The 24,601-nt window shown below is 36.3% G+C and overlaps 2 protein-coding genes and 1 pseudogene across 5 annotated transcripts; 1 reads left to right on the forward strand and 2 right to left on the reverse strand.

Moving 5' to 3' along the window:
- Window positions 1-1,889: 1,889 nt before the first annotated feature.
- Window positions 1,890-3,229, reverse strand: LOC126607792 (fe(2+) transport protein 1-like; annotated as a pseudogene).
- A 99-nt stretch (window positions 3,230-3,328) lies between these two features.
- LOC126608834 (protein PHYLLO, chloroplastic) lies at window positions 3,329-12,951 on the forward strand. Of its 4 annotated transcripts, none has more exons than XM_050276836.1 (28): window positions 3,329-3,602; window positions 3,682-3,891; window positions 3,972-4,174; window positions 4,263-4,380; window positions 4,471-4,587; window positions 4,754-4,855; window positions 4,948-5,007; window positions 5,116-5,184; window positions 5,404-5,508; window positions 5,587-5,781; window positions 5,867-5,965; window positions 6,347-6,913; window positions 7,106-7,330; window positions 7,595-7,897; window positions 7,993-8,060; window positions 8,244-8,402; window positions 8,843-8,968; window positions 9,080-9,211; window positions 9,303-9,420; window positions 9,503-9,658; window positions 9,792-10,034; window positions 10,160-10,327; window positions 10,566-10,709; window positions 10,840-11,301; window positions 11,402-11,701; window positions 11,787-11,944; window positions 12,037-12,144; window positions 12,246-12,951. In XM_050276836.1, the coding sequence occupies exons 1-28, from the start codon at window positions 3,453-3,455 to the stop codon at window positions 12,523-12,525; spliced, it is 5,145 nt and encodes a 1,714-aa protein (XP_050132793.1). In that variant the 5' UTR covers window positions 3,329-3,452; the 3' UTR covers window positions 12,526-12,951. The 4 variants fall into 4 exon arrangements, with proteins under 4 accessions (XP_050132793.1, XP_050132794.1, XP_050132795.1 ...); XM_050276837.1 differs by having other exon boundaries at window positions 5,928-5,965; window positions 6,502-6,913; XM_050276838.1 differs by lacking the exons at window positions 3,329-3,602; window positions 3,682-3,891 and having other exon boundaries at window positions 4,036-4,174; window positions 4,252-4,380.
- Window positions 12,952-17,348: 4,397 nt separating this feature from the next.
- On the reverse strand, window positions 17,349-18,222 carry LOC126606766 (putative defensin-like protein 298). The gene is made up of 2 exons (XM_050274156.1): window positions 18,119-18,222; window positions 17,349-17,946 (listed from the first exon to the last, which is right to left on the reverse strand). Exons 1-2 carry the CDS (start codon window positions 18,174-18,176, stop codon window positions 17,549-17,551), a joined length of 456 nt encoding a protein of 151 aa, XP_050130113.1. The 5' UTR covers window positions 18,177-18,222; the 3' UTR covers window positions 17,349-17,548.
- Window positions 18,223-24,601: the final 6,379 nt, after the last annotated feature.

Raw genomic sequence — 24,601 nt, forward strand, 5'->3', positions numbered from 1 at the left:
GACTTGAACTAGAATGAATGTTTAAAAACTGCACATGGCTACTAGCTAGTACTTAAAAAGAAATTAACAACCAAACAGAAATTTCGAAAAATTGTACAGAATAAAAGGCACATAGCATTTTGAGCTCAGGACATCTCGTTAATTTTAAACAACAAAAACCATTGCTTCTAATTAAACTTCTTGATCATTTAACTAAATTTTATAAATTTATACTCTTATGAAAAGAAATTTGTTAAAATTGGAAAATAAAAAACACACACATAGCATTTCGAACACATGACTCCCTCATTAATTTTAAACAACATAAACCACCACTTCTAGTTAAACTTTAAAGTTTGTCGTTTTCAATTTTTTATTTTGACGAAAAACTAACTACTAACGACATGTCTTGTGTGTCAATAATAAAGTATTTTCGACGGATGGTCGGAAAAAAAGTATTTATAATGGGACAATTTCTGACGCATAGTGTATAAAACGCCTTTTCCGACAACATTTGACCCTCACTAATGACAATTTGTTTTGTAGTGTTTTTTTATCATTTGGTCAAATTTTATAAATTTATACTCTTATAAAAAGAAATTCGTAAAAAATAGAAAATAAATAAATACACATAGTGTATAAATCCCAAGAACTCCTCATTAATTTTAAACAATAAAAACAACCAATTCTAGTTAAAGTTCTTGATCATTTAGCCAAATTCTATAAATCCTTACAACGTCGTCCATTTCTCCGATATGAGATTTTTTTACTTTTACATCCTAATAAAGACTTTTTCACAAAACTATTTTTACAGCGTGACAAAAAATTTTTTCGCAAAACTATTTTTACAACATGACTCACTTGTAACAATTAGATATCGGACTTGCCACAACCGGAGTTGTTGCTAATTTAATTCGGATCCATTAACTTTTAGGTGTTAGTGCTGGTCAATTAGTGACCCTTTTGGTTCTAGAAAAGTAAGGGCTATCAAATTCAGAGCATGCACTGCATACTCATGACGATGTATTGTATGGAAAGCTGAGAAACTCAGGCCAATAACATCAAGACAGCAAAGAGACTAAAATAATCAACCAGTCATGGACTCATGCAAATGGCGATAGTAATTTCTCTAGAGCTGGAAACGAATGGCCCAGCTTAGTTGAGTAACCCTGTACTAGTTAATTAATTAGCAGTTAGGTTTGGCAAACTTATAATATTAGTTGGTAGTTCTTACCAAAAAGGAAAAGAAGATTGGTCGGTTGTCCAAGAAGTGATTAGAACCACAATGGGGAAGAGGGAATTCAAAATTTTAATATTGCATCGGGGTGCAAGAGTAAACACTTTTAAACACTCCCGAGTTGCAACTTACAAGCCCCTTTCATTGTTCGCATACATCCTTCAGCACCTTATTGAAAACCAAGTGACAGCTCAGCAAGTTAATTAGTGTTGACATTATTAGTTAAGTAATTATTGATAATGGTAATTAGTGATTTGTGTGTGTAGATCTGGTATAAGCCAGTTTATAATGTAATGAAATCAGTAAGAAAAGAAGCTTAGTTCCTCTCTGTTCACTCTTTTCTTTCTATCGAAGATTCACACTGCTTTATAGATCGGATCTTTTCATGGATTTTATCATGATATCAGAGCGGGTTGTTCTATGTGTGAAGCTCAATGGTCACACAAACTGTTTGTATTGTCCAAGTATTTGGCTTGAAAATTCATCACACATGAGGGAGCGTGTTGAGAATAAATCTCACATTGATGGGAGTAGAGACTTCGCATGAGCTTATAAGTAAGTTAAGCTACTCCCCATATTATCAATTGGTTTTATGGCAAAACCTAAACTTCCTTTATTATTTGGTTAAGAGATTTCAGGAGAATGTCATGCAAGGATGCAAACTCGTTGCCAATTAAAGATTGAAAAATTAATAAATTAAAATTCTCAAAATTTCTAATTCTACTGTACATGCAGATATATCACAGCCAATTGATACATAAACAGCTAACTAGCTAGCACGATCCTATTCTATCTTATTAATCTGTTTGACATTATCGTTCATCTGCAAGGCTAAGCCCATATGGCCATTACTGACATGCCTCCTGCCCCTTAAAGAACTGCAATATAAGACTATATTTGGAGCTTCACGTTTGCTTGTAGTTTAGTCCCCATGAAATCAGCTTCTAGGAGATCCACCAGCGCCATATAGTTGAGCAGCCCTGCATTTAGCAGCCCTACCACAATCAGAGCCGTCGGACTGTCATCGCAGTATATATTTGACAGTGAATTCCCTAGTACTATCCCCAATGGTGGTGTGGCTGAGAAGAACATAATTATTGCTTTCGTCTTGATACCATATTCAACCTGCAAGCAACATTAATTTGAAGCATGTTTTAGAATTAATTATACAAGGGACGGTAGATTAGTTGGGTGATCTCACCTGTACTATGCATCCACCAAGGCCCAGACCTTCAAATAATTGATGGAAACAAAGGGCAGCAATGAGTGGTCTGATTGTGCATGGGTTATCAGATGCATCCATTGATAATCCAATCACTACAGAGTGCACTACAACCGCTAGTTCCAATACCTGCATGCTTCAACACTCCAACTCAGTTAAAAATGATTCAAACCCCAACTTAGTTTCAAAGTTATGCTCTATCAACAGATTTAATTTAGTTGAATGCACTACGCAAATTTAGATTGCAGTTCAAATGATGAAAAGTTTTTGAGCCTGTAACAAAAAAAAAAAAAAAAAAAAAACACCAATTCATAATATTTATACTTGTGCGACAACATGATGTCTCAGCAATTTGAGAAAACCTATATATTTTTGGCACTCTCCTCCTCTCCGCCACGAGCTGCACCGCGAACTAAATATTTCCTATAGTGACTCATCGAAAACGAGTCCACCATGAGAGTGAGCATGGCCGAAAGCATTTCCACGAACGTTGTGAATGGAAACTTCCTCCACGGATGTTCGGGCAACCACTCGGATCTCAAGCAATCAAACGAGTCGGGCAAAACGTGCATGTACGTACCCCGTCCCTTGGCAAGTATGACGCCGGAGGGGAATGCTTTGACGATGACGAACATGTTTTTGTCGGGCCGGAGAGCCGATACCTTGCGTGAAAACATCGGCATGCAGACACATATCATGCTCGTGACCAAAATGGCACACAAGGCAATGGCTCCCATGAAAGGAGATCCTACAAAATTCACCCACACAAAAATCCAACTGACCACCGACATTAAATTGGGCCCAGTAATAGGCCCAATTATCCAGCCCACATTCTCTTGAATGCAAATTTATAACGGTCACCAGAACAGAAACATCAACAGCAACAGCAGCAGAGACGACACTGTTTCCTTATCCTCTTCTTCCTCTCCACCTTCTTCTTCTTCTTTCTCTGTATCTCTCTCTCTCTCTCTCTGAAACTTCCCTCCCTTTTTCTTCTTCTCCTTCTCAAATTCGATGCTATTACTCACAAATCCTCTCTCTTTCCGATGTTGCAAGAGGTCTCTGTCTCTCCCGCGCACAATGCCGCCCTCACCGCCACCGCCTTTCCCGTTCTTCAACCCAAAGTCCCGCCATTTTCGTCTCCCTCCAAACCCTAATTCCAAGGTCATCTTTCTCCCCATTCTCCTTTTCACTTGAATCATGTAACTTTTGTTTGATATTTCGTATTGCTTTTGTTTTTAAGGCTGTTGGAGGAGTAAGATTCGACGGCCCGGCGATCGAAGTTGGCCAAGTGTCGGAAGCCGAGGACGGCGACTTGGTGATCGAGACCGGCGTCAGGCGGACGCTGCCTCCGGCTTTGACTCTTCAGCAAGGGCTTGAAAAGATCAGAGAGGCCGTTGAGGAGTTGAAGCTCAATCCTCCTTCCACATGTACCGGAATTCATAGGTTTCAGGTAATTAAAAATCTCGGGTTTCTGACTGGTTGCTCGTACACTGTGCTTTGAATTGTGGATTTTGAAGGCGAATTTGGCAGGTGGCCGTCCCCCCAAGTGCCAAAGCCTTGTACTGGTTTTGCAGTCAACCGGAGACGTCTGCGGTTTATCCTCTGTTTTTCATTGGCAAGGATGCCGAAAACCCGAGTTATAAGTCGCTGTATGCAAATGAAACTCGAGGAGTATTCGGAATTGGTGCCGCGGTTCACTTTGCACCTTCATCATCTTCTTCTTCGGTCAAAAGGTTAGTTCTTGTCTTTCTTTTGTATTGTCAATTGATCACCGTTGTATGATAATGTAGTATAATCTACTTATGCATAGTTTTCTTGTAGATATCTTTCAAATGAATCAACCTCTGTAATGTCTTATGGTTTGGTGGATATTAATTACGACCACGAGTCATCTTTCATAAAACATGAAGCAGGTTCTTACTACTGTTTTGTTCCTCAGGTAAATGTGCATGCTTGTTGGTTTGATTGTTCAATGCGTCGTTATGAGCATGATGATACTACTATTTAACTTACAAATATTGCCTTACAGATTGAGTTACATGAGTACGAGGGCGCTTCTGTTTTAGCAGCAACAATTGCTTGGAGTGACTCTTCCCTTTGTACATTTGAGGAAGCCATTCATTCTTTTGAGTTATGTTTCGACCAGGTATCCTGCGGTTGTCGTCTCTCCTTTTTCCACTCTTGTGCTATTTAGTTCTTTCCCCAAATATGAAATAATCACGTTTCCTGATTTTATATGTAGTTGAAAGCAGCAGTCACAACTCACAACTTTAAGTTCTACTCATCATGTTGTTTACGCTATACCATTTCAGGCTAGTTGTCACTGTTGGCCCGCGCCAAAGAGCTCCCACTCCATGAATATAAGACGTACTCTTGGAAAGCTCAAGCTTCATGAGGATGGAATTGTTCCTATGGTATGAACTATGAAGATCAAGATTTTTCATAATTTATTTCACAAACAGTTTGTTTCTCTTTTGTCTAGTTTCTGAATGACAAAATTTTGAAGGTATACATGAATTCTCTGTCATCAAGCGGAAAATATGTTGTGGCTAACATCACGACGCTGGTATCCCCCCTGTCCTGGTAAATATTCATTTTCTACTGTTATTTTATTAGTTTTTTCAGTCGAAACATTCTTAGGCTGATTGAGTTGATATCATTTACTGCTTTGCAGAAAGAGACTCCGTTTTCCTGCCAGTTTTGTATCAAGCTTTCACCTACCATTGCAGTTTCTAGCAACATGGTACGTCTCGGTAAAGCATATGGTTATATGAACTTTGTATGCTTATGAGCACTTGAAGTAGAAAACACTAATTGCTCGGAAGAAGACATGCCACGTACATTTTATTCTTAAATATATTCTTTTGTTGATTACATTACATTGAGTTTTTATTTTGATATCGTTGGAGGGAACAAACTTGGGTGAATATTGTTCAGGATTTGTGTCTTTTTCTACTATCAGTTGGATCATGCCAATAAAATGTGCTACTCAGTTGAAGATTGTGCTAACATCAATACTGTTTGGGCATCACTTATAATTGAAGAATGTTCTCGACTTGGTTTGGCGGTGAGATTACCTATTTGTAAATCTTTCTACCTTTGTAGGTCGTATGTATTCCTGATTCATTCTTCATCTTTGTTCTAGTATTTTTGTGTAGCTCCAGGATCAAGATCATCCCCTCTTGCTGTTGCTGCATCCACTCATCCTCTTATTACATGCATCGTAAGTTACGATGAGCGCTCACTTGCATTTCATGCCGTTGGTTATGCAAGAGGATCTCAGAAGCCAGCAGTAGTCATAACTTCATCTGGAACTGCAGTTTCAAACCTTCTTCCTGCTGTGAGTTTACTCGTCATTGTTCATAAATAGTAATCTATTTTCTCATTTATTGTAGTTTTCCAAGTGTCGTTCAACACATGTCCAGGTTGTTGAAGCTAGTCAAGATTTTGTACCACTCCTATTGCTCACAGCTGACCGTCCTGCAGAATTGCATGATGCTGGAGCAAACCAAGCTATCAATCAGGTATATAGAAAACGTAATTTGAGTTTTCCAGTAGTTTGTTTCATGGAAAATGCATGTTGTTTTACGGTATGGCTTTTTTTTTCTAATAAAAATATGCACATATTTATATATTATTTGTGTGCGCTATACTGCTATACTGATAATACTCTTGGGAATTTAACGACTATGCATTTCCAAGAAGCTATCTGATTACATCTTGCAGTTATAAACTATCCAATGCATGAGTAGAGACTGATGGAAATGATGGATTTGAGTCTAATACTAACAGTAAGAAAAAAACATGTAATGTTGAGTTGGTGCTAAAATGAAGTTGCATGAAAAGCTAGTTAACATTGCTTTAAGTTTACTCTTTAGTTTGACAATTTTGAATTTGCATTCCAGGTAAACCATTTTGGTTCTTTTGTGAGGTTTTTTTTCAGCCTTCCAGCAGCCACCGATCATATTTCAGCAAGGATGGTACTTACAACACTTGACTCTGCTGTACATTGGGCAACCTCATCACCGTGTGGCCCCGTTCATATTAACTGTCCTTTCAGGGAGCCACTGGAAAATAGCCCTAGCAAATGGATGACGAGTTGTTTGAAAGGATTAGACTTTTGGATGTCTAGCACCGAGCCGTTTACTAAGTATATTAAACTACAGAGTGCTCACACGTATGATGATGGTTGTGGGCAAATGTCAGAGATTCTAAATCTAATTAGAGGGACTAATAAAGGGATTCTACTAATTGGTGCAATCCATTCAGAAGATGAGATGTGGGCAGTTCTTCTTTTGGTTAAACACCTTCAATGGCCTGTTGTAGCTGACATCCTGTCAGGATTACGATTGAGAAAGCTGCTGACTTCTTTTCCTGAAATTGGAGATGATTTGTTGTTTGTTGATCATCTTGACCATGCTCTACTTTCAGATTCCATGAGTAGTTGGATAAATTTTGATCTGATTATTCAGGTATGCGTCCATGACCCACCTCTTTCACTCAGTTTACTCTCATTGCCTCAAGTGTTAAATTTGCCACTGCAAGAGTATATTCGTAACTCAGTAATATTCTTGAACCCTGCGGATTGTACTACAGACTCCAATTGCTTGAGGAGCTATATTCTCTTCTTTTTTATTTAATCCCTTTATTTTTTTTACAAACAGATTGGGAGTAGGATTACAAGCAAGCGTGTTGCTAAAATGCTAGAGGACTGCTTTCCCTGCTCATATATCTTGGTTGACAAGCATCCATTTCGTCATGATCCCTCTCATATTGTAACCCATAGAATCCAAAGTAGCATTGTTGAATTTTCTGATTGTTTATGCAAAGCTGGGCTTCCCTGTATGAGCAAAGAATGGAGCACTTATCTTCAAACGTTAAATGTGATGGTAATGAAATGAATCACAAGAATGAGGCTCTACTTTTTATTTTAAATTATTTGGCGTTTTTTGTGTTGCTTTCATCCTGATTTTGATATGTTCCAACCCTAGGACCAAACATTAAATTGCACCCAGGCATTTTTATTTTCCATCTGAAACTCCTTAGTAGCTCTCTCATGCATAGATGTTCTGTCTGGATTCTGGAAGAAAACTGATAAAATTTGGCTGCATTGTTAATATCTTTCTTTTCTGTGCCCTTTTCCTATATTATAGGTTTCGAGGGAGTTGTCGTTCCAAATTTATGCCAGAGACTTCTTGACTGAACCTCAAGTTGCAAGCGTAATATCCAAAGCTCTTTCAGCTGAGTCTGCTCTTTTCATTGGGAACAGTATGGCGATACGTGATGCAGATATGTACGGATGTGGTTGGTCAGGTTGTAGTCATAATATTGCATCCATGATTTCAAAATTAGAACTACCCTGTCATATGATTCGGGTGGCTGGGAATAGGGGTGCCAGTGGTATTGATGGGTTACTCAGCACAGCTGTTGGCTTTGCTGTTGGATGCAATAAACGAGTAAGTTTTTTTTATATTGGTCTCATTTCTTGTAACTACCATTGTTTATTCTTGTGAACTGTACTTGAATGCCTTTTCCTTTGTGTTATGTTCAGGTGCTTTGCGTGATTGGGGATGTTTCTTTCCTCCACGATACAAATGGCTTGGCAATTGTGAACCAGAGGTAGGATGCTTATCTATTGGTTTTCCAGGCTTGTAAGTTCTGTTCTGGTCTATTGCTCCCTTCTCTTTTTCCCCATCGCATGCTTTTTTTGTATCGTCTGCATGTTTGGTTTTTCTTTCTGCTGTCTTATAATCCAGACAAAGAATTTGTTTCTCGGTTTAACAAATTTACTACGTGATGAAGGACATTGCGGAAACCAATGACGATACTAGTGATCAATAATCATGGTGGTGCAATATTCAGTCTCCTTCCTATAGCGGATAGAGTTGAGCCAAGCATACTAAATCAATACTTCTACACCTCTCACAATGTTTCAATCCACAACCTGTGTGCGGCCCATGGGTAAAAATCTTTATATATCTGAACTATAAACTTGGTTGACATGCGATCTTCATGTAGTCATAAATTATTCTTTCTAGATTTCAGTGTGAGGTAATTGCTCGATTTGGAGGTGCTTAAAGTTGCCACTTGCGAAGTAATTCGATAGATAGTTAACATGAAAGAATAGGGTTTGAGGGTGTTGGAGTAATGATCACCCATTTAGGGCATCACCAAGCAATGAACGACCTTGAAACAACACACGGCCTATTGGGAATATGGGGTATATTAGTGTGAATATCCGAGATATATGGAATTTGAAATTGTCTCAAGAATGTGCTTGCATATATGATTTTGATAGTTGATCAACTGCACCAATGCTTACATTTTCCATCTTCATCGTTGAATTCCTTTCACCAAACTGTAAACCCATTGTTTTTAAGACTTCAAAACAATTATTTCAGTGTGATGCATCTACATGTGAAGACAAAGGTGGAGCTTGAAGATGCATTATTGACATCTCAAGATAATGAGGTAGATTGTGTCATTGAAGTTGAGAGCTGCATAGAAGCCAATGCCACCTTTCACAGGTTTGTGGTTACGCTACCTTGATGATAAGTTATTTTTATCAGCTTATTAACTGACTGCGGACATATTCTTTCCCTCTTTAGTACTTATAAAAAAAATATATCTTATCTCAGTACTTTAAGAAAGTTTGCGTGCCAAGCAGCAGATCATGCGTTGAGCCTCTCCTCAAGGATTTCTGTTCAAGACTCACCAGCAGATGGCACTTTACTTTATAGAGTCCATAGAATGGAGTATTCAGTATTTAGGTGAATTCTTTGCTGATGGAATAAATTTTTAATATTCTTTAATTATGCTTGGAAAGAAGGATTTGATATATTTTTATTCTGTTTTGGACAGTATACCACTCTGTGCTCCTCCTACTATGGTTTCTGTTGATGAAAATGAAACCAGCTTCTACAGAGAAGGGTTTATTTTAACTTTGTATCTTGAGGATGGAAGCATTGGGTTTGGCGAGGTTAGTTTTGGTACAAATTTTCAACTAATCCACTTGTGTTTCTATAATCCTTATTTTACCATTGATGACTTTAATTAAACAGGTTTCACCTCTCGATATCCAAAGAGAAAACCTGCTCGATGTAGAAGAGCAACTGAGGTTACTAGTTCATATGATGGAAGGAGCTAAGATTAGTTGCTTCCTTCCTCTGCTGAAGGGCTCTTTTTCTTCTTGGATATGGACCAACCTGGGAATACTGGTAAATCCTTTTTTTTAATGTACTTATTAGAAAGGGAAATCCTTTTTTTTAATGTACTTATCAGAAAGGGAAAAAGATAGAGCTATGTTATAAATATATCTTCATAGAACATATGCTTTTGACTGTGATACAGCCATGCACGCTCTTGCCTAGTGTTAGATGTGGTTTGGAAATGGCAATTCTCAATGCATTAGCGACAAGGCAAGGTTCCAACTTATTAGGCCTACTCCATCCCTTGAAAGCTGAAGGAGGTATATCTGAAAGGCCGATGACAGTTCAGATTTGTGCCCTAGTTGATTCCAATGGAACGCCCACACAAGTAGCTGATGTTGTAGCAGCACTTGTTGAAGAAGGATTTACTGCAGTAAAGCTGAAGGTACTTCTCTCTTCTCTCTGAACGTGTATTGAAATTTTACAAAGATTATGGTCAAATTGAATTTTTTTATTATGCATAAAAAAGTAAAGGCTTTGGTTTGTGGCTTTCCAATGATTTTGCAACAGGTAGCACGTCAGGGGAGTCCCTTGCACGATGCTGCAGTTATACAGGCAGTAAGAAAGAAAGTTGGGTACCAGATTGAAGTTCGTGCAGATGCCAATCGGAACTGGACATATAAAGAAGCTATCCAATTTGGTTCCTTGGTAAAGGATTGTGATCTGCAGTATATTGAGGTATACTCTAAAAAATTTGTTAACTTATCGTTTTTACTCTACTCTACAACTGCGTCCCAAGGGATGGAATCTATTTCTGATCAAATTTTATGTGGTTGCCGTACTTTTAATTTTGATCATTTAACATTGTGCGGCTTGTGCCTCATCTTCCATTGTTAAGTATGAATTTAGGATTAATGATGCTTGTGACTATATTTTTAATGTCTTCGTTGACCTTATGACTATTTATTTATTTCAGGAACCTGTTCAAAACGAAGGTGATATTGTCAAGTTCTGTGAAGAAAGCGGGTTACCCGTGGCACTGGATGAAACTATTGACAGTATTAGAGAACATCCACTTGACAAGCTAATGAAGTACACCCATCCAGGAATAGTAGCTATTGTAAGTGGCAGTTTATGCATTGCTCATTAGTATCTTTTGCATTTTGATGTCTTTGTTACTGAAATTTATGACCCTTGGTAAAATTTCAAGGGCGTATCCTGATTTAGGTTGTTCATATTGGTTTTTTCAGGTTATTAAACCTAGTGTTGTTGGTGGCTTTGAAAATGCGGCAATAATTGCCCAATGGGCTCAGCAGCACCAGAAAATGGCTGTTGTTAGTGCTGCATTTGAAAGTGGCCTAGGTTTGTCAGCATATATTCAGTTTTGCTGTTATCTCAACCTGAAAAATTCAGAAATCTGTGAAATGATGAATTATGAATTGGCCCCATCAATAGCCCATGGTTTAGGAACATACCGCTGGCTAAAAGAAGATGTAACAACCACTCCTCTCAAGATAGGTTGTAATCCAGTCAGTGGCTTCATAGAAGCATCTGTTGCTGATGCTGATCAAGTTCTTCAAAAATTTCAAATAAATGGCAATGTAGTTCATAGAAATTTTACTGGAGAGCAAGTCCGCGTATTCCAGCTTACTGTAGATTCAAGGGCTTTCTCTTATTCCATCATAGTCCACGAGATTGGAGAAAGATACAATGTTAGTAAAAATTTCATATCCTTGACAGTCTCCGTCTCAGCTTACATGTATTACATCTCCTATACTGCATGCTCACTATACCAAAATCATGCTCATGCAGGAAAATGTTTTTGTATTTCTTCATGGGTTTCTTGGAACTGGTGAAGATTGGATTGCTATGATGAAGGCGATTTCAGGATGTGCAAGATGCATTTCGATTGACCTTCCTGGTCATGGTGGAACAAAGATACAGAACCATGGTGATAACGATGCTGTACAGGATTCAGGTTTGTCAATTGAGGTTGTTGCCGATCTTTTATGTGAAGTGATTAAACATATTACGCCTGGAAAGGTTACTATTGTGGGTTACTCTATGGGAGCAAGGATTGCACTGTACATGGCATTGAGGTGTACCGACAAAGTATGTCTACAGTTTTGAAGATTTTCATTTCAAATTTAGCTTTAGTTTAAGTGTTGTTAACAATAGTGGGAATTTTGTTATGAAGGTCAATGGAGCTGTTGTAATATCTGGAAGCCCTGGGTTAAAAGATGAAGTGGCAAGAAAAATTCGTAGAGCTAAAGATGACTCTAGAGCTCGCATCCTTATTGATCACGGCTTAGAGCTCTTCATAGACACCTGGTATTCCGGAGAGCTGTGGAACAGGTGCTTTTAAGTTTTTCAGCCTTAACGGTGTTTGGATTATTAGATTTGCCATTACTTACACGCATCAGTAACCTTATGTGTAACTTGAACAGCTTAAGAGTCCATCCCCGATTTCGTCAGATAGTTTCCAGCCGCCTGCATCATGAAGATGTGCATAGTCTTGCGAAAGTGCTTTCCGGTTTAAGTATTGGGAGGCAGCCGTAAGCTTCCCTGACCATATTACTGATTATTTGATTCCCACACTACAATACTTATACTAGATACGTTTTGAAATCTGAATTATACTTTGTTTGCATGTCAGGCCATTGTGGGAAGACTTGAAGCACTGCAAAACACCCCTTTTGCTAATTGTTGGAGAGGAGGATAAAAAGTTCAAGGCGATAGCTGAGGATATGTCCTGTGAAATTGCTGGTGGCACGGCGAGTGGAGACAGCCCTCGTCATGACATCTATGAGATAGTTGAGATTCCAGATTGCGGACATGCTGCTCATCTGGAGAACCCTCTCCCTGTAATCAGCACGTTGAGACGATTTTTGGGGAGAGTGAACTCGAGTTTGATTCAAAACCAGAAGGCAATTTAGAGATGTTTCTGTCTTCGCTCTTTTACGCATTTGCTTTGTGATGGATACGTTGGGGATGTCCATACAGAAGCGTAGCAACGAATATTGCCAACTTGCTGTCTGTCTAAGCAACTGCATTTTCCATCGCTACATGATGTTGTCGCCAACGCACTTCATTTTACCTTCACGGCTAGTCAAACATCGGCCTGTTTCCGGTGACTGAACGATTTCTGGTGCTGGCTCAGAGCCACCCAAAAACTCTGCATGTGTATTTGATGTCGAGGCAAATTACTGTGCCTGAAGAGCGTTCGGTTTTGTTGCACCGAGAGTCAGAAGAACATCGTTTTTTAACCAAACTGCTGGATTCACTCAAGAACTCTTTTTCTAAGATTGTAATCCTCTTGTAATCCTCATTGTGTTGAATTATCAATATATCGTTGCATTTAAGGAGGGGGTTTTAATAGAAAAATTCGTCACACAACATTTTTCATTAAACAGAAAACTACTCTTAGGCCACTTACTACAGTTTAATGACATTTATCTTTACTTGAAAATAAGATGTTTTAGGTTCGAATCTCATGATGGTGAGTACGATACTATTTGATTCTCACTCCTTAGTAAAAATATATTGAATAAAAAAAATCTTATAAAACAATAATCCAACGTAGTACAACTTTCTTGTTTTTTGCTTTTTTTTTATTTTTTATGTCTTTAATAATAAAGAAAATTGTTTACTTTAGGTTGATATGAATTGGTTTTCAATAGCTCAGCTAAGCATGCTTAGCTGCTAATCTTCAGATTAGTTTTAAGCTAGTACACAATCTAGTCCATTTTTTCAAAGTTATCAAGATTTTAGCATTTTCTTCTCTCCGAGTTCTCTCAGATCCTTTATTATATTTTCATACAAATAATAACAAAGAAGATAGTACACAATTTTTCAGAGATGATCGAAAAAACTATTTTAGATTAAAGAAATATTATTTATTATTTATTGCTGCTCACAATACTTGATTGATTTGCATAGAGGAGATCAAAGTTAATTAATGGCATGGATGACCCCTTACATACGCATCGGTGTTTAAAACATTTGAGACATTCCCTAGTACAAAATACTGTTCCGCAGTTGCGAACAGTAGAACAAGCCCTACGACTAATTTGAGGTGGTTCGGCAATTTCAGGCACCGGCGTCGGCGCATCCACAAGCTCTGAACATGTGCATTTGTTTTCAATGCAAAAAACTGGACCAGTAGTGCATTCGGTTTGATTGCATTCACGGTCGGTAGAACATTGTTCTTGGGCTACTGCTCCTGCCAAATTTGGCAATGCTACACTGCAAACAATGAATTATCAGTACTACTACTAGCTAGTGTATTACAAACACTAATTAATATTGAAACACATAAATAGTGAGAAAACTCACAAGTTGCAATGACCAAAAAGAGGACCCAAGTAGCTATGTTAAGATGCAGCCTTCTCCATATTTTTATGATTTCTGTGACACCCACGGAGAATTTGAAGGTTAATTTGCTTTATACTAAGTGAGCTCTATGGGGTTGTATTTATAGATAGAGGTTAGAGCTAAAAATGGTAGGTTAATTAATTACTTTCCAAAACATTAGGGTGCTTTTTGGATACATATCTTTAAAGTACGTATTTAGTGACTGTTAGGAAGCCACCATGCACATCTACATCCTAATTACCCAATAATCTTATGCCACATCATAAATTTGTTATAATTTAAATGGATTCTTAACAACAGATATCAACATGCCACTTGACGAAAGAAACAAGGATTGTTTGTTACACAACTTATCCATTTAACCGGCTAGCCTTGCGAACGATTTCCTTTGGTTGCTATCATCCGCTCTTTATTACTATCACATAGAAATATATAGAGAATTTTAGGGTCTGACTTTGTACATATGTCCATTATAGTACATATCTTTCCTTTAACATTGTCAATTTTTTTTTTTGGCATGGAGAAAAATATTAATTAAAATGTTCATTAAAAATGTAGGATACTGCGGTGGAATCTAGTAAGCTATTTGCGAGGTATATGCAATGCTTGTCAAACCACTTGTTACGTTTGAATCGCATGGAAACGTATTGCAGTCATTGGTGATAGAACATCTTATCCAATTGCCTGGCTTCTGCTCCTGGTAACCTTGAGAATAATATTACTCCTGCGTCTGCGATATAAATAAAAAAAAATATCTCTATTTAATTAAAGACCTTTATTTCTGTAATATACAACTAGTGTACTAGTACAACTTGTTGGAATTAATAAGGATCGAAAACAATCAAACCCTAAAACAAGATGTGAACATTAATACACCAAAAGACATATTCTGCATTAGTAAATATGCATGCTTTCAATAGTTAGTTAGATTTACTCACTTAGAAGAAGACATCGAAACCATACATTCACTTCTCTTCTCTTGGTTACAAAATAGATCCAAGAACACTCAATGGGACAAGTTCTTTCGTGTAGGTGTGAACACGAAATTTTCCTGAAACGAAAGAGACAAGAACAAACGTGCACAAAATAATATTTTTGTGTTAATGGATTTGTTGGGTTACGATCTCTCTCAAATTTGATCCTCTGATTCGATCTCCGTAAGGTGTTGATTTGTGGATGTTTCGTTGATCCAAGGGCCGTCGAGGCTTGATCTTGGATGAACTGTTGGAAGTTTCTTCAAGGGGCCATGGGCTTGATCTTTGAAGGTGGATTTGAGCGGATCTTCAAGGAGCCGTTGGGGCTTGATCTTGAGGATGAGTGTTTCTTCAAGGGCCGTTAAGGTTTGATCTTGAATAATGGTGATGAACGGATCTTCAAGGGCTTTTGGGCTTGATCTTGAAGAACGGTTGGATGTGTGGATTTGTTGATGTTTGTTGATCCAAGGGCCGTCGGGGCTTGATCTTGAATTGGTGGAAGTTCTTCAAGGGCCTTTGGGGCTTGATCTTGAATTGGTGGATTGTTGATCCAAGGACCGTCGGGGCTTGATCTTGGAAGAACGATGAACGAAGAACGAAGAACACTTTCTTCGAGGGCCGTCGGGGCTTGATCTTGAAGAATAATGATGAACGGATCTTCAAGGGCTTTTGAGCTTGATCTTGAAGATGGATGATTGTTGATCCAAGGGCCGTCGGGGCTTGATCTTGGGATGAACAGTTGTGTGGATTTATTGATGTTGTTGATCCAAAGGGCCGTTGGGGCTTGATCTTAGGATGAACAGTTGTGTGGATTTGTTAATGTTGTTGATCCAAAGGGCCATTGGGGCTTGATCTTAGGATGAACAGTTATGTGGATTTGGTGATGTTGTTGATCCAAAAGGGCTGTCGGGGCTTGATCTTAGGATGAACAATTGTGTGGATTTGTTGAACACTTTCTTCAAGGGCCGTCGATGCTTGATCTTGAATTGGTGGAAGTTCTTCAAGGGCCGTTGGGGCTTGATCTTGAAGGAGAAATTTCTTCAAGGGCCGTTAGGGCTTGATCTTGAAGGAGGATTTGACGAAGAACGAAGACGGCTTTCTTGATCCTTCGGGATTTGCTTGAATTTGGGAGGTTGGATGCTTGAAATCTTTAGAGTTTCAAAGCTTCAAGGATTTTGGATGTGTGGGGAGTATTCTCTTCCATTTTGGGAGTAGAGAAATGTATTTGTGAATTGGTTGATGATACCTTGATGTAGAAGCCTATTTATAGGCTTTGAGAATGAATCACCACCACAAAATATTTTTTTCTTTTCCAAGCACCATTGCCTAATTTCCCACTTAATACAATTTTAAACTTGAAGTGGTAATTTTATGGCCTAATTTTCCACTTAATATCATTTTAAACTTGATATGTGCATGCTTTGTCATTGCCCAAAATGAGAAGAAAACCTTGTTTTGATCTTCAATGGATTGAAATGTGCTTGCCTTGTCATTGCCCAAAATGAGAAGAAAAACTTGTGTAATCCTCCAAGGGTATTTCTTTTTATTTTGTTGAGTCACACACCATGTGTACAATTTGTATGACACGTGGCATATGCCATGTATGCCTTGACACGTCAAAATTTTAATGCGTTGGTGAACATTTATTTCACCGCAATTTCGATGTCTACAGTAGGATCACACTCCCAAGAATTACGAAGAAGATGATAATCCGGCCGGTTGATCATAATCGGGTTAGATAATTGTATGTCGACTTTTGGATGGATGTGATGATCAATTTCAAGGTAGTATTGAGTGATCTCTCTGGGCTACATTTCTAGTAGTTCTTACAATGTAATTTGGGTAATTTGATTCCTAAACTCTATATAGTGTAATTTGGGAATGATGATCCTTAATTTTCTTGTTTCGTATCATTGCTAAGGAAATCTTAGAATAAATATATTATTTTGAAAATCTATACATAATGAGCGATTCCTTAGTATAAAAAGTTAATTTTATCTCTTTTTATTTTCTTATAGAACAATATTTTACAATGATATTTATATAAGGAGTGGGAAAGGAAGGAGAATGTATCGAACTCGCTATCTGTGGGATTCGAACATAAAACATCTCATTTTCAAGTGAAAATGAATACTGAATGACTATAACAATGACTTGATAAAATTTTGGCGAAGCAAATATCATGCAAGAGCTAAAACGTGATGATTTTATTTTATTTTTACTTTTTTGCTACAAGTAATTGTGATGATTGCCAACCAACTTATGCAACCTTGGGCACTGTTTTTCGGTATACGCCTAATATAAAAAACTGTCAAGCTTATGTAATCTTGTTCGATTATATTGGGACTAATGTTGTTTAAATTATTCTTAAGAGATTGGCGGACAAAACCATATTTTTAAAACATATTTCAGTTACTCTTAAAACATGAAGAAGGCTATATGTAAACCATTCATAAGAAAGAGATAACTAAATTTTTTTTTTCAACATTCTTTCTATCTTTCTGTAGAAAGAAGATTAATACATACTTATTCTGCTAATTGAACATTTAAGTTGCACCCAAGCTCGCTTATGTGTGCAACTAGGAGAGAGCTAAGATACTGCATGGCTCGATCAGGGCAAGTTAACGCATTTGCATTGCCCATCAACACATTGAAGCTTTCCTGATGTACATAAATAATTAATCTTGTCGCAGTCCTTCTGTTTAGAACATTTACCAATTTCATTTGGCAGCAGATAACCAACACATTTGCATTGCCCATCAACACAGGAAAGCTTTCCCGATGGACATAAATAATTAATCTTGTCACAGTCGGTCTGGTTGGAACATTTGTTAATTTGATTTAGCTGGCGGCGAGGGCATCTGCATTCACCATCAGCACAGAGGAGCTTTCCCCATGGACATTGATAATTAATCTTATCGCAGTCAGTCTGATTGGAACATGTACCAATTTGCCCATCGTCCTGATCAATATTTGGAACTGCTTCGGCTTTTGAGAACAATGGTACACCTGCAAATAAAAAACCACACTCCATTTAGAGACTTTTAATTATGTAAATAAAATACTATTTCGACACGCTAAATGGACAATGTTGCATTAGACATTCTTTCATACAAATTGTGTGATAATATTATAATATTGTATTCGAAGATAAACTAAAACCAGTTAAAAAAAAACTCACAAGATGCAATAACGAAGAATACGAAGATGATAGCTGCCGTAGAGGTAACCTTCTCCATGTTTTTGTTTATTGTGTCAACCTTTGATAGATGTAGTGATCAATTTCAAGGCTTGTTTTGCAGTATACGTAGGTGGTGAGACCCTTGGGCTATATTTATATTATAGGCGTTGGTATATTTGTGGAAGTTTTTTTTTTAAGAAAGTTGATCGTTAGAGAAATCGAGAAATAACTAGTCGTGTAACTGATTTCCCAAAATTAAACTAAATATATAGAAAAATATCTGAATATGAGAATGAAAGATCTTGAGAATTGAGCTTTCACAATTTCCTTACTCCGATCCATAAAAAAAAGTCTTGAATTCATGGAAAATAACTGAATAGATAGAAAGAAAAAAATCTGAATTTGGGAATGAAAGAATTAAGAATTCACGATTCACGATTTCCTTACTCAAAATCAATAAAAAAGAAATCTTGAATCCAAGATGGAAGATATCTGAATGAATATATAGAAAATATATGAATTGGAATGAAAGAATTACGAATTCACAATTTTCTTGCTCCAAATCCAGAAAAAAGAAGCCTTGAATCCAACATTAGAAAAGAGAGACCAAATTTGGAAATGAAATAATTAAGAATTCACAATTCACAATTTCCTTGCTTATAATCCATATATAAAAATGAAATCTTGAATCCAACATAGAAAAGAACTGAATATATAGAAAAAATTTGAATTTGGTAATTAAAAAGTTCAAAGTTTCCTTGCTACCAATAAGATGAAAAAAACTGAATGTGTAGAAAAAAGTTCTGAATTTGGAAACGAAAGAATTAATAATTCATGCTTTGAATCCATAAAAAAAGGAATCTTGAATCCAACATGAAAAATAACTGAATATATAGAAGAAGACACAATTCTTGAATGTAAGTCAAATATCACACTCAAAGGTTTGGCATAAATCATAGCGTAATCTAATATAGTGTTGAGAATGAATCTTATATTGATAGGAGAAGATGTCTTGTATAAACTTATAAGTAAGTTGAATTACTATTCATATTCCCAACTAATTTTATAATGGAACCTCAAACATCCTTCATATCCAAGAAGATGTGAAATAGAAAAGCTTTGTTCGAGAAATATATATTTCCTTCTTTGATCAATTTTTTAACCGTACGGCCACACATTATTGATTTGGTGCCAACGTAGCTTACATCAATCAAGGCGTAACCATTTTCCATCTTTACAGAACCTTATTTTTTTTCCTAAGATCCATAATGTATTCTATTTTATTGAATATCGTAATTCACTTGAAATAAAAACTTGTTCGAACTGTTTCTCTTTAGATTCTGTCATCCATAGTTTTTCTACACATTGTCATTCATAGTTGATAGTTGGAAAATTTTATTACGTTATGAGTATTCTAGTTGAGAGCAGCCTCTCCATAAATGGGGGTAAGGCTAGCCGACATTCACCTCTCCCAGACCCTGCGTAAAGCGGGAGCCTTGTGCACTGGGTACGACCTTTTTTATGAGTATTCTAGTCACCTTCAACCAATAATATACTGGTTAAACAAGCAAACCGAGTGTATAACACTTGGAACATACTTGCTAATACAACATTCATATTGAATTACACCTAGCTAGCTTAGACCCTTATTTTAAATAGCAAGCAGAGAAAATGTAGCTAAGACCTTCATTAGTGAAGATGAACGTATGACTTGATCAAGGCGAATCAACGCACATGCATTGACCAAAAACACAGTCGAGCTTTCCCCGTTAATGTTGACATGGAGCATGCACCTTCTTGCAGTCAGTTTGTTTGTAACATTGTCTCATGTGACGAACATTATTTGTTTCCAGAGCGACGCTGGATTATGAGAATAATGGTTACCGGCAAAATAAAAAGGCAACACAAAATACTCCATTCACTAGACTATCAGTGGTTAAGAAAACTTACAAGATGCAGTGGCCAAGAAAACGACCATCATATATAGCTGCCTACATCTTTCTCCATTTCATTCAAATTATGCTGTGAATTTTGGGATGATGTGATGATAAATTTCAAGGCTTTTGTTTTAATTTATACTGTAGGACTGTTGGCATTTCTAGTAGCTAGTATAGGCTTTTGGTGGTGAAATTTTTCTAGAAAGTATCAAGTGATATAAGTCATTTCCAACCCCAGAGTTACCGATAAGAAAATTAAACTGGATATATATTAGGAAAATTTAAGGCTTGGGAATGACAATCCTTAGTTTTCATGTTTAGTATCTTTTTTTTTTTGGGTCAATACATGTTTAGTATCCTCAACAAAGAAATGATGAATCTAACAGGGAAACATGAGAAAAAAAAAAAATTGAAAGGAAATGATGAAATCTACAAGACGAATTTTTATATATTGCAAGCAAAATCGGGTTATTATCAGAGTATTAGGGAAAATTTGATATTTTTATATATTTTTGTTTTTGTTTTCCCTTTGGGTTATGATTGTTTTCTATTTAAGCCAACTTATGTAATTGTATTCAGAATTACTAATACAATTTTAGAGAACCCAAATAGCTCCAGAATTTTATATCTACACTTTTCACTATGCTAACTGAGTTTGTATTTTTCACAAAATCATCACCAACTGCAAAAAAAAAAAAAAAACTCAACATTATTGGTTCACTGTGATTATTATGATACACAGCCATCTAAAGAAACATCAAAAATCAAAACAATCAAACAATAAAATTCCAAAACTCACCAAAATTGAGAAGTAGCATGGTAGCTATGTTCAAAAGGCACATGAAGCTTGCCACATATGAATTGGCTATTTTAATTAGGTTATGCCCCTCACCTTTGACTTTTACAATGGTTATGTTTCTTTTTACTAGCCTTCATGCACGTGTTCACGCGCATGTAAAAGATATTTTTTGAATCATGGCGTGCTACGCGCGATTTATACATTTTAAATGTATTTATATGCATGAATTGCTTCAATATTTTTTATTACAAAAAGAAAGTCAAATATGTGGACTAAATGAATAATATTAGACTATGCTAAAAGAAATCCCTCATAAACCAATCAATTGAATCCACATAATAAAATCGGTCCTTCAATTTTCATCTACATTCTATTGAATTTACATTAAAAATAGAGAAAATAATATTTAATAAACAATTGATTGAATTACATTATCGCTAGCTCATTGTGAGGCTAAGCCCACCCCCTCCCCTTAGTATAGATAATATCATTTGTTAAAAAAAATCATTTGACAACTAATTGAATCACATTATTATGAGCATGCAAAAGCCTTTTTTATAACCGGCACTACGAGTATGTTAAGTGTTTAAAAATAGAGAAAATAATATTTAATAAACAAATGATTGAATCACATTATTGTGCGAGTGTGAACAACCTTTTTTATCACTGGCGGTACACGCCTCTTAAGATATTTTGAACGTGTTTAAAAATAAAGAAAATAATATTTAATAAACAATTAATTGAATCATATTATTGCTAGCCCCCCTTAATGTAGATAATATCTTTGTTAAAAAAAACAAAAAACAATCATTTGACAACTAATTGAATCACATTATTATGCACATGCGAATGACCTTTTTTATAATCGGCATTACGTGCCTCTTAAGAAGTTTTGATTGTGTTTAAAAATGTGAGGTATTAATTAAAAAAAATTAAAAAACACTGTACAAAAAATTTAATTATTAAAAAAATATTGTTTATATGACAAAAATACCCCTGCATTATTTTAGACGTCTTTTGAACTTTTTTGTATGGGGGTTTTTGTCCCAATTCTTTTTGGTGAAGCCATGATCCCAAAAAGGGGCTGCTGGCTTTATATTTCTTTTTATTTTTAAAAAAATCAAAATAATTTAGACAACTAAAGGTCTATTTTTGCCTAAAATTGTGACTCGCTCTCTTGCATCCAAATTCAAATTTTATAAACCATTGCCTTAAAAGAGTCTCATTTTGGTGAAAAAATAAACCTTGCAAGAGTTTATAAAAGGTTAGACTACTTCCCATATTGTCAATTGGTTTTACTGTGGAACCTCAACTTTGTTCATGATATCAGAGCATGTTGGTCCACATGTAAAGCCCAACGGTTTACACGTGCTCCACGCCACTCCGTTCATATTGTCTATGTGTTAGGCTTGGAAATTAATTAGCCACACCTGAGGGGGCGTGTGAGAATGTGAGGTATAAGAGCCCCACATTGGTAAAAGGATAAACCTTGCAATGACTTATAAGAGGTTGGGCTACTCCTCATATTATTAATTTATGATGAAACTTTAACTTTCTTCATGTCTTCGACAGTTTAGCTAAAATATGGATCAATGAACCATATTATAATTATTACAGCATTTCAATTATTATTTCTTAAAGAAAGATTGCAACTTTTGTCAATCCACCGTACAGGCTTAAATTTTGAAGTTGCATGGCCGGTTATTTTAGCCTTTAGCTATATAGATGGACAAAAGTACTTGTAAATATATAATGTATAGGTAAGATATACATTAATCATCCACACATTTGCATTCCCCATTGACACATTTGATAGTTCCCGAAGGACATTTAACTCCTTCGCAGTCGGTCAAAACGGAACATTGATCGTTTCGAATTTGCGGGCCAGACTGAGACAACTCAGGGAGAAAGCACAAACATTTCCCGTTATGACACGTAGCCCTTCCCTTTGGACAGTCTTCTGCAGTATCTCTACAGTCGGTGAGACTCCGGCAGTCGGCGGCGACGTCGTGAATGGTATTTCCAAGTTCGCATGTGCAGACGTGATTAACACAAAGAACAAAGTTTGAGGGGCATGGATACGTCTTGCAGTCGGCGTTCGAATTGCATCGTTGAACAGCATTAGCTGCTTCTGCTTCTGCTCCTGCAGCCACGCCTGCAGATGTTAAATAATTAAATCCATTGGAGACGGCCTTTATGTATTTAAAATTACAAACAATCGACTTCGACGACAATCATATATTATGGGAAGAGAGTTTGACTAATTGGGAGAAAAAACTCACAAATGACCAAGAAGACGACCCGACTAATCATACTCGTCTTAAACGCAGCCTTCTCCATGTTTTTCTTGTTGCGTCACGCTGTGGGGATGTTTTTCTTTCAGTAAAGATGTTTTTATTTCTGTAAAGTGAGTCCGTAATCTATATTTATAAGGGCTCTCATACACATTTCTGATAGTTTCACACATTATATCAAAAAGCCAAAGAAATCTGAATATATCTAGTAAATCAGGTAATTGATTCCATAGGATTTTATAGTGTGTTTCCTGATGTGGAAATAAAACATCATATTTACGAAACAAAATCACAATTTAAGATTGATATCTGATATTTAATTTCCTTGTTTGGTATGGAAAATATGGAAAAGAAGAAATGAAATTTGAGAGTATGTAAATACAATGTGAACCACTTATTTGGTACGCTTCATAATATTTTTAAAATGTCTTTTCTAACCACATGTACATGGACTAGCTACTTGAGACAAGGGTGTTTTTTTTTTCCAATCTCTACATTTTGAAAATTGACATACTCCACTGTTAACGTAGTATAATTAGTAACTAAGTCTAATTTTATTTTTGTAACAACACATCTATCAAGTAATCACGTCTTCATAGTAATAATACTAATAGTCGCAACATTATTACTACATAGAGGTTTTGCTCTATATATGCCTAAATTTTAGGCTCTAATTTTATAAATGTCAGTTTTTACAAAAAAAATTCAAACATAATCAAAACCACACACGTAAATAGAATCAAATACTCTCAAAATTAAAAACAACATAAACCTAAAATCCAAACCGTACGAGTCATACAAGTAGATTTTTGGGATGCGAGTCATGTGATGGTTCTTTGGGTCAAGTAGCTGTGAAATCTCATTGTGTTTGCCTGAATGGATTTTTGGACACAATATGTTTGTGTTTAAAGTCGAAATCTATTACTCCAACACTTCAAATTCTTTTCCATGTTAGATTTAACATTTCCTTGTTGACAATATCAACCACGAAAAAATCAGGATTTCATTCCCAAAGTCTGCAAAATATCAGGTTAATTTCCTTATCGTCAACTCTAAAGTTGGAAATTAATAATGTCACTTGATACTTCCAGATTTCTTAAGCACTTTTATTACCAGACATGTCAACACTACCATAGTATAAATATTGTTCAAAGCTAGGGTTCAACACTTCATTACTACACATATAATCCCAGGTGTCACAAAATAATTATATATAAAAAATGCCAAAGGCTACGTCTAAGACAGCTATGATCGCCGTCTTCTTTTCTTCCTAGCTACTCATCTCATCAGCCACCAAAATCAAAATTAAACAGTAGAAATAAGCCAAGATTAAACAGTTTCAACTAATTCATACAAGGAGTAAAGAAATCCTTTGTAACCGCGTTTACATTATCTATTCTAAAATTGAGGAGTGAATTGACTGTAGCTTAGCTACAGTCAATTGTTTGCCCCT

This window comes from Malus sylvestris, chromosome 16, assembly GCF_916048215.2.
Source record: "Malus sylvestris chromosome 16, drMalSylv7.2, whole genome shotgun sequence".
Taxonomy (NCBI): Eukaryota; Viridiplantae; Streptophyta; class Magnoliopsida; order Rosales; family Rosaceae; genus Malus; species Malus sylvestris.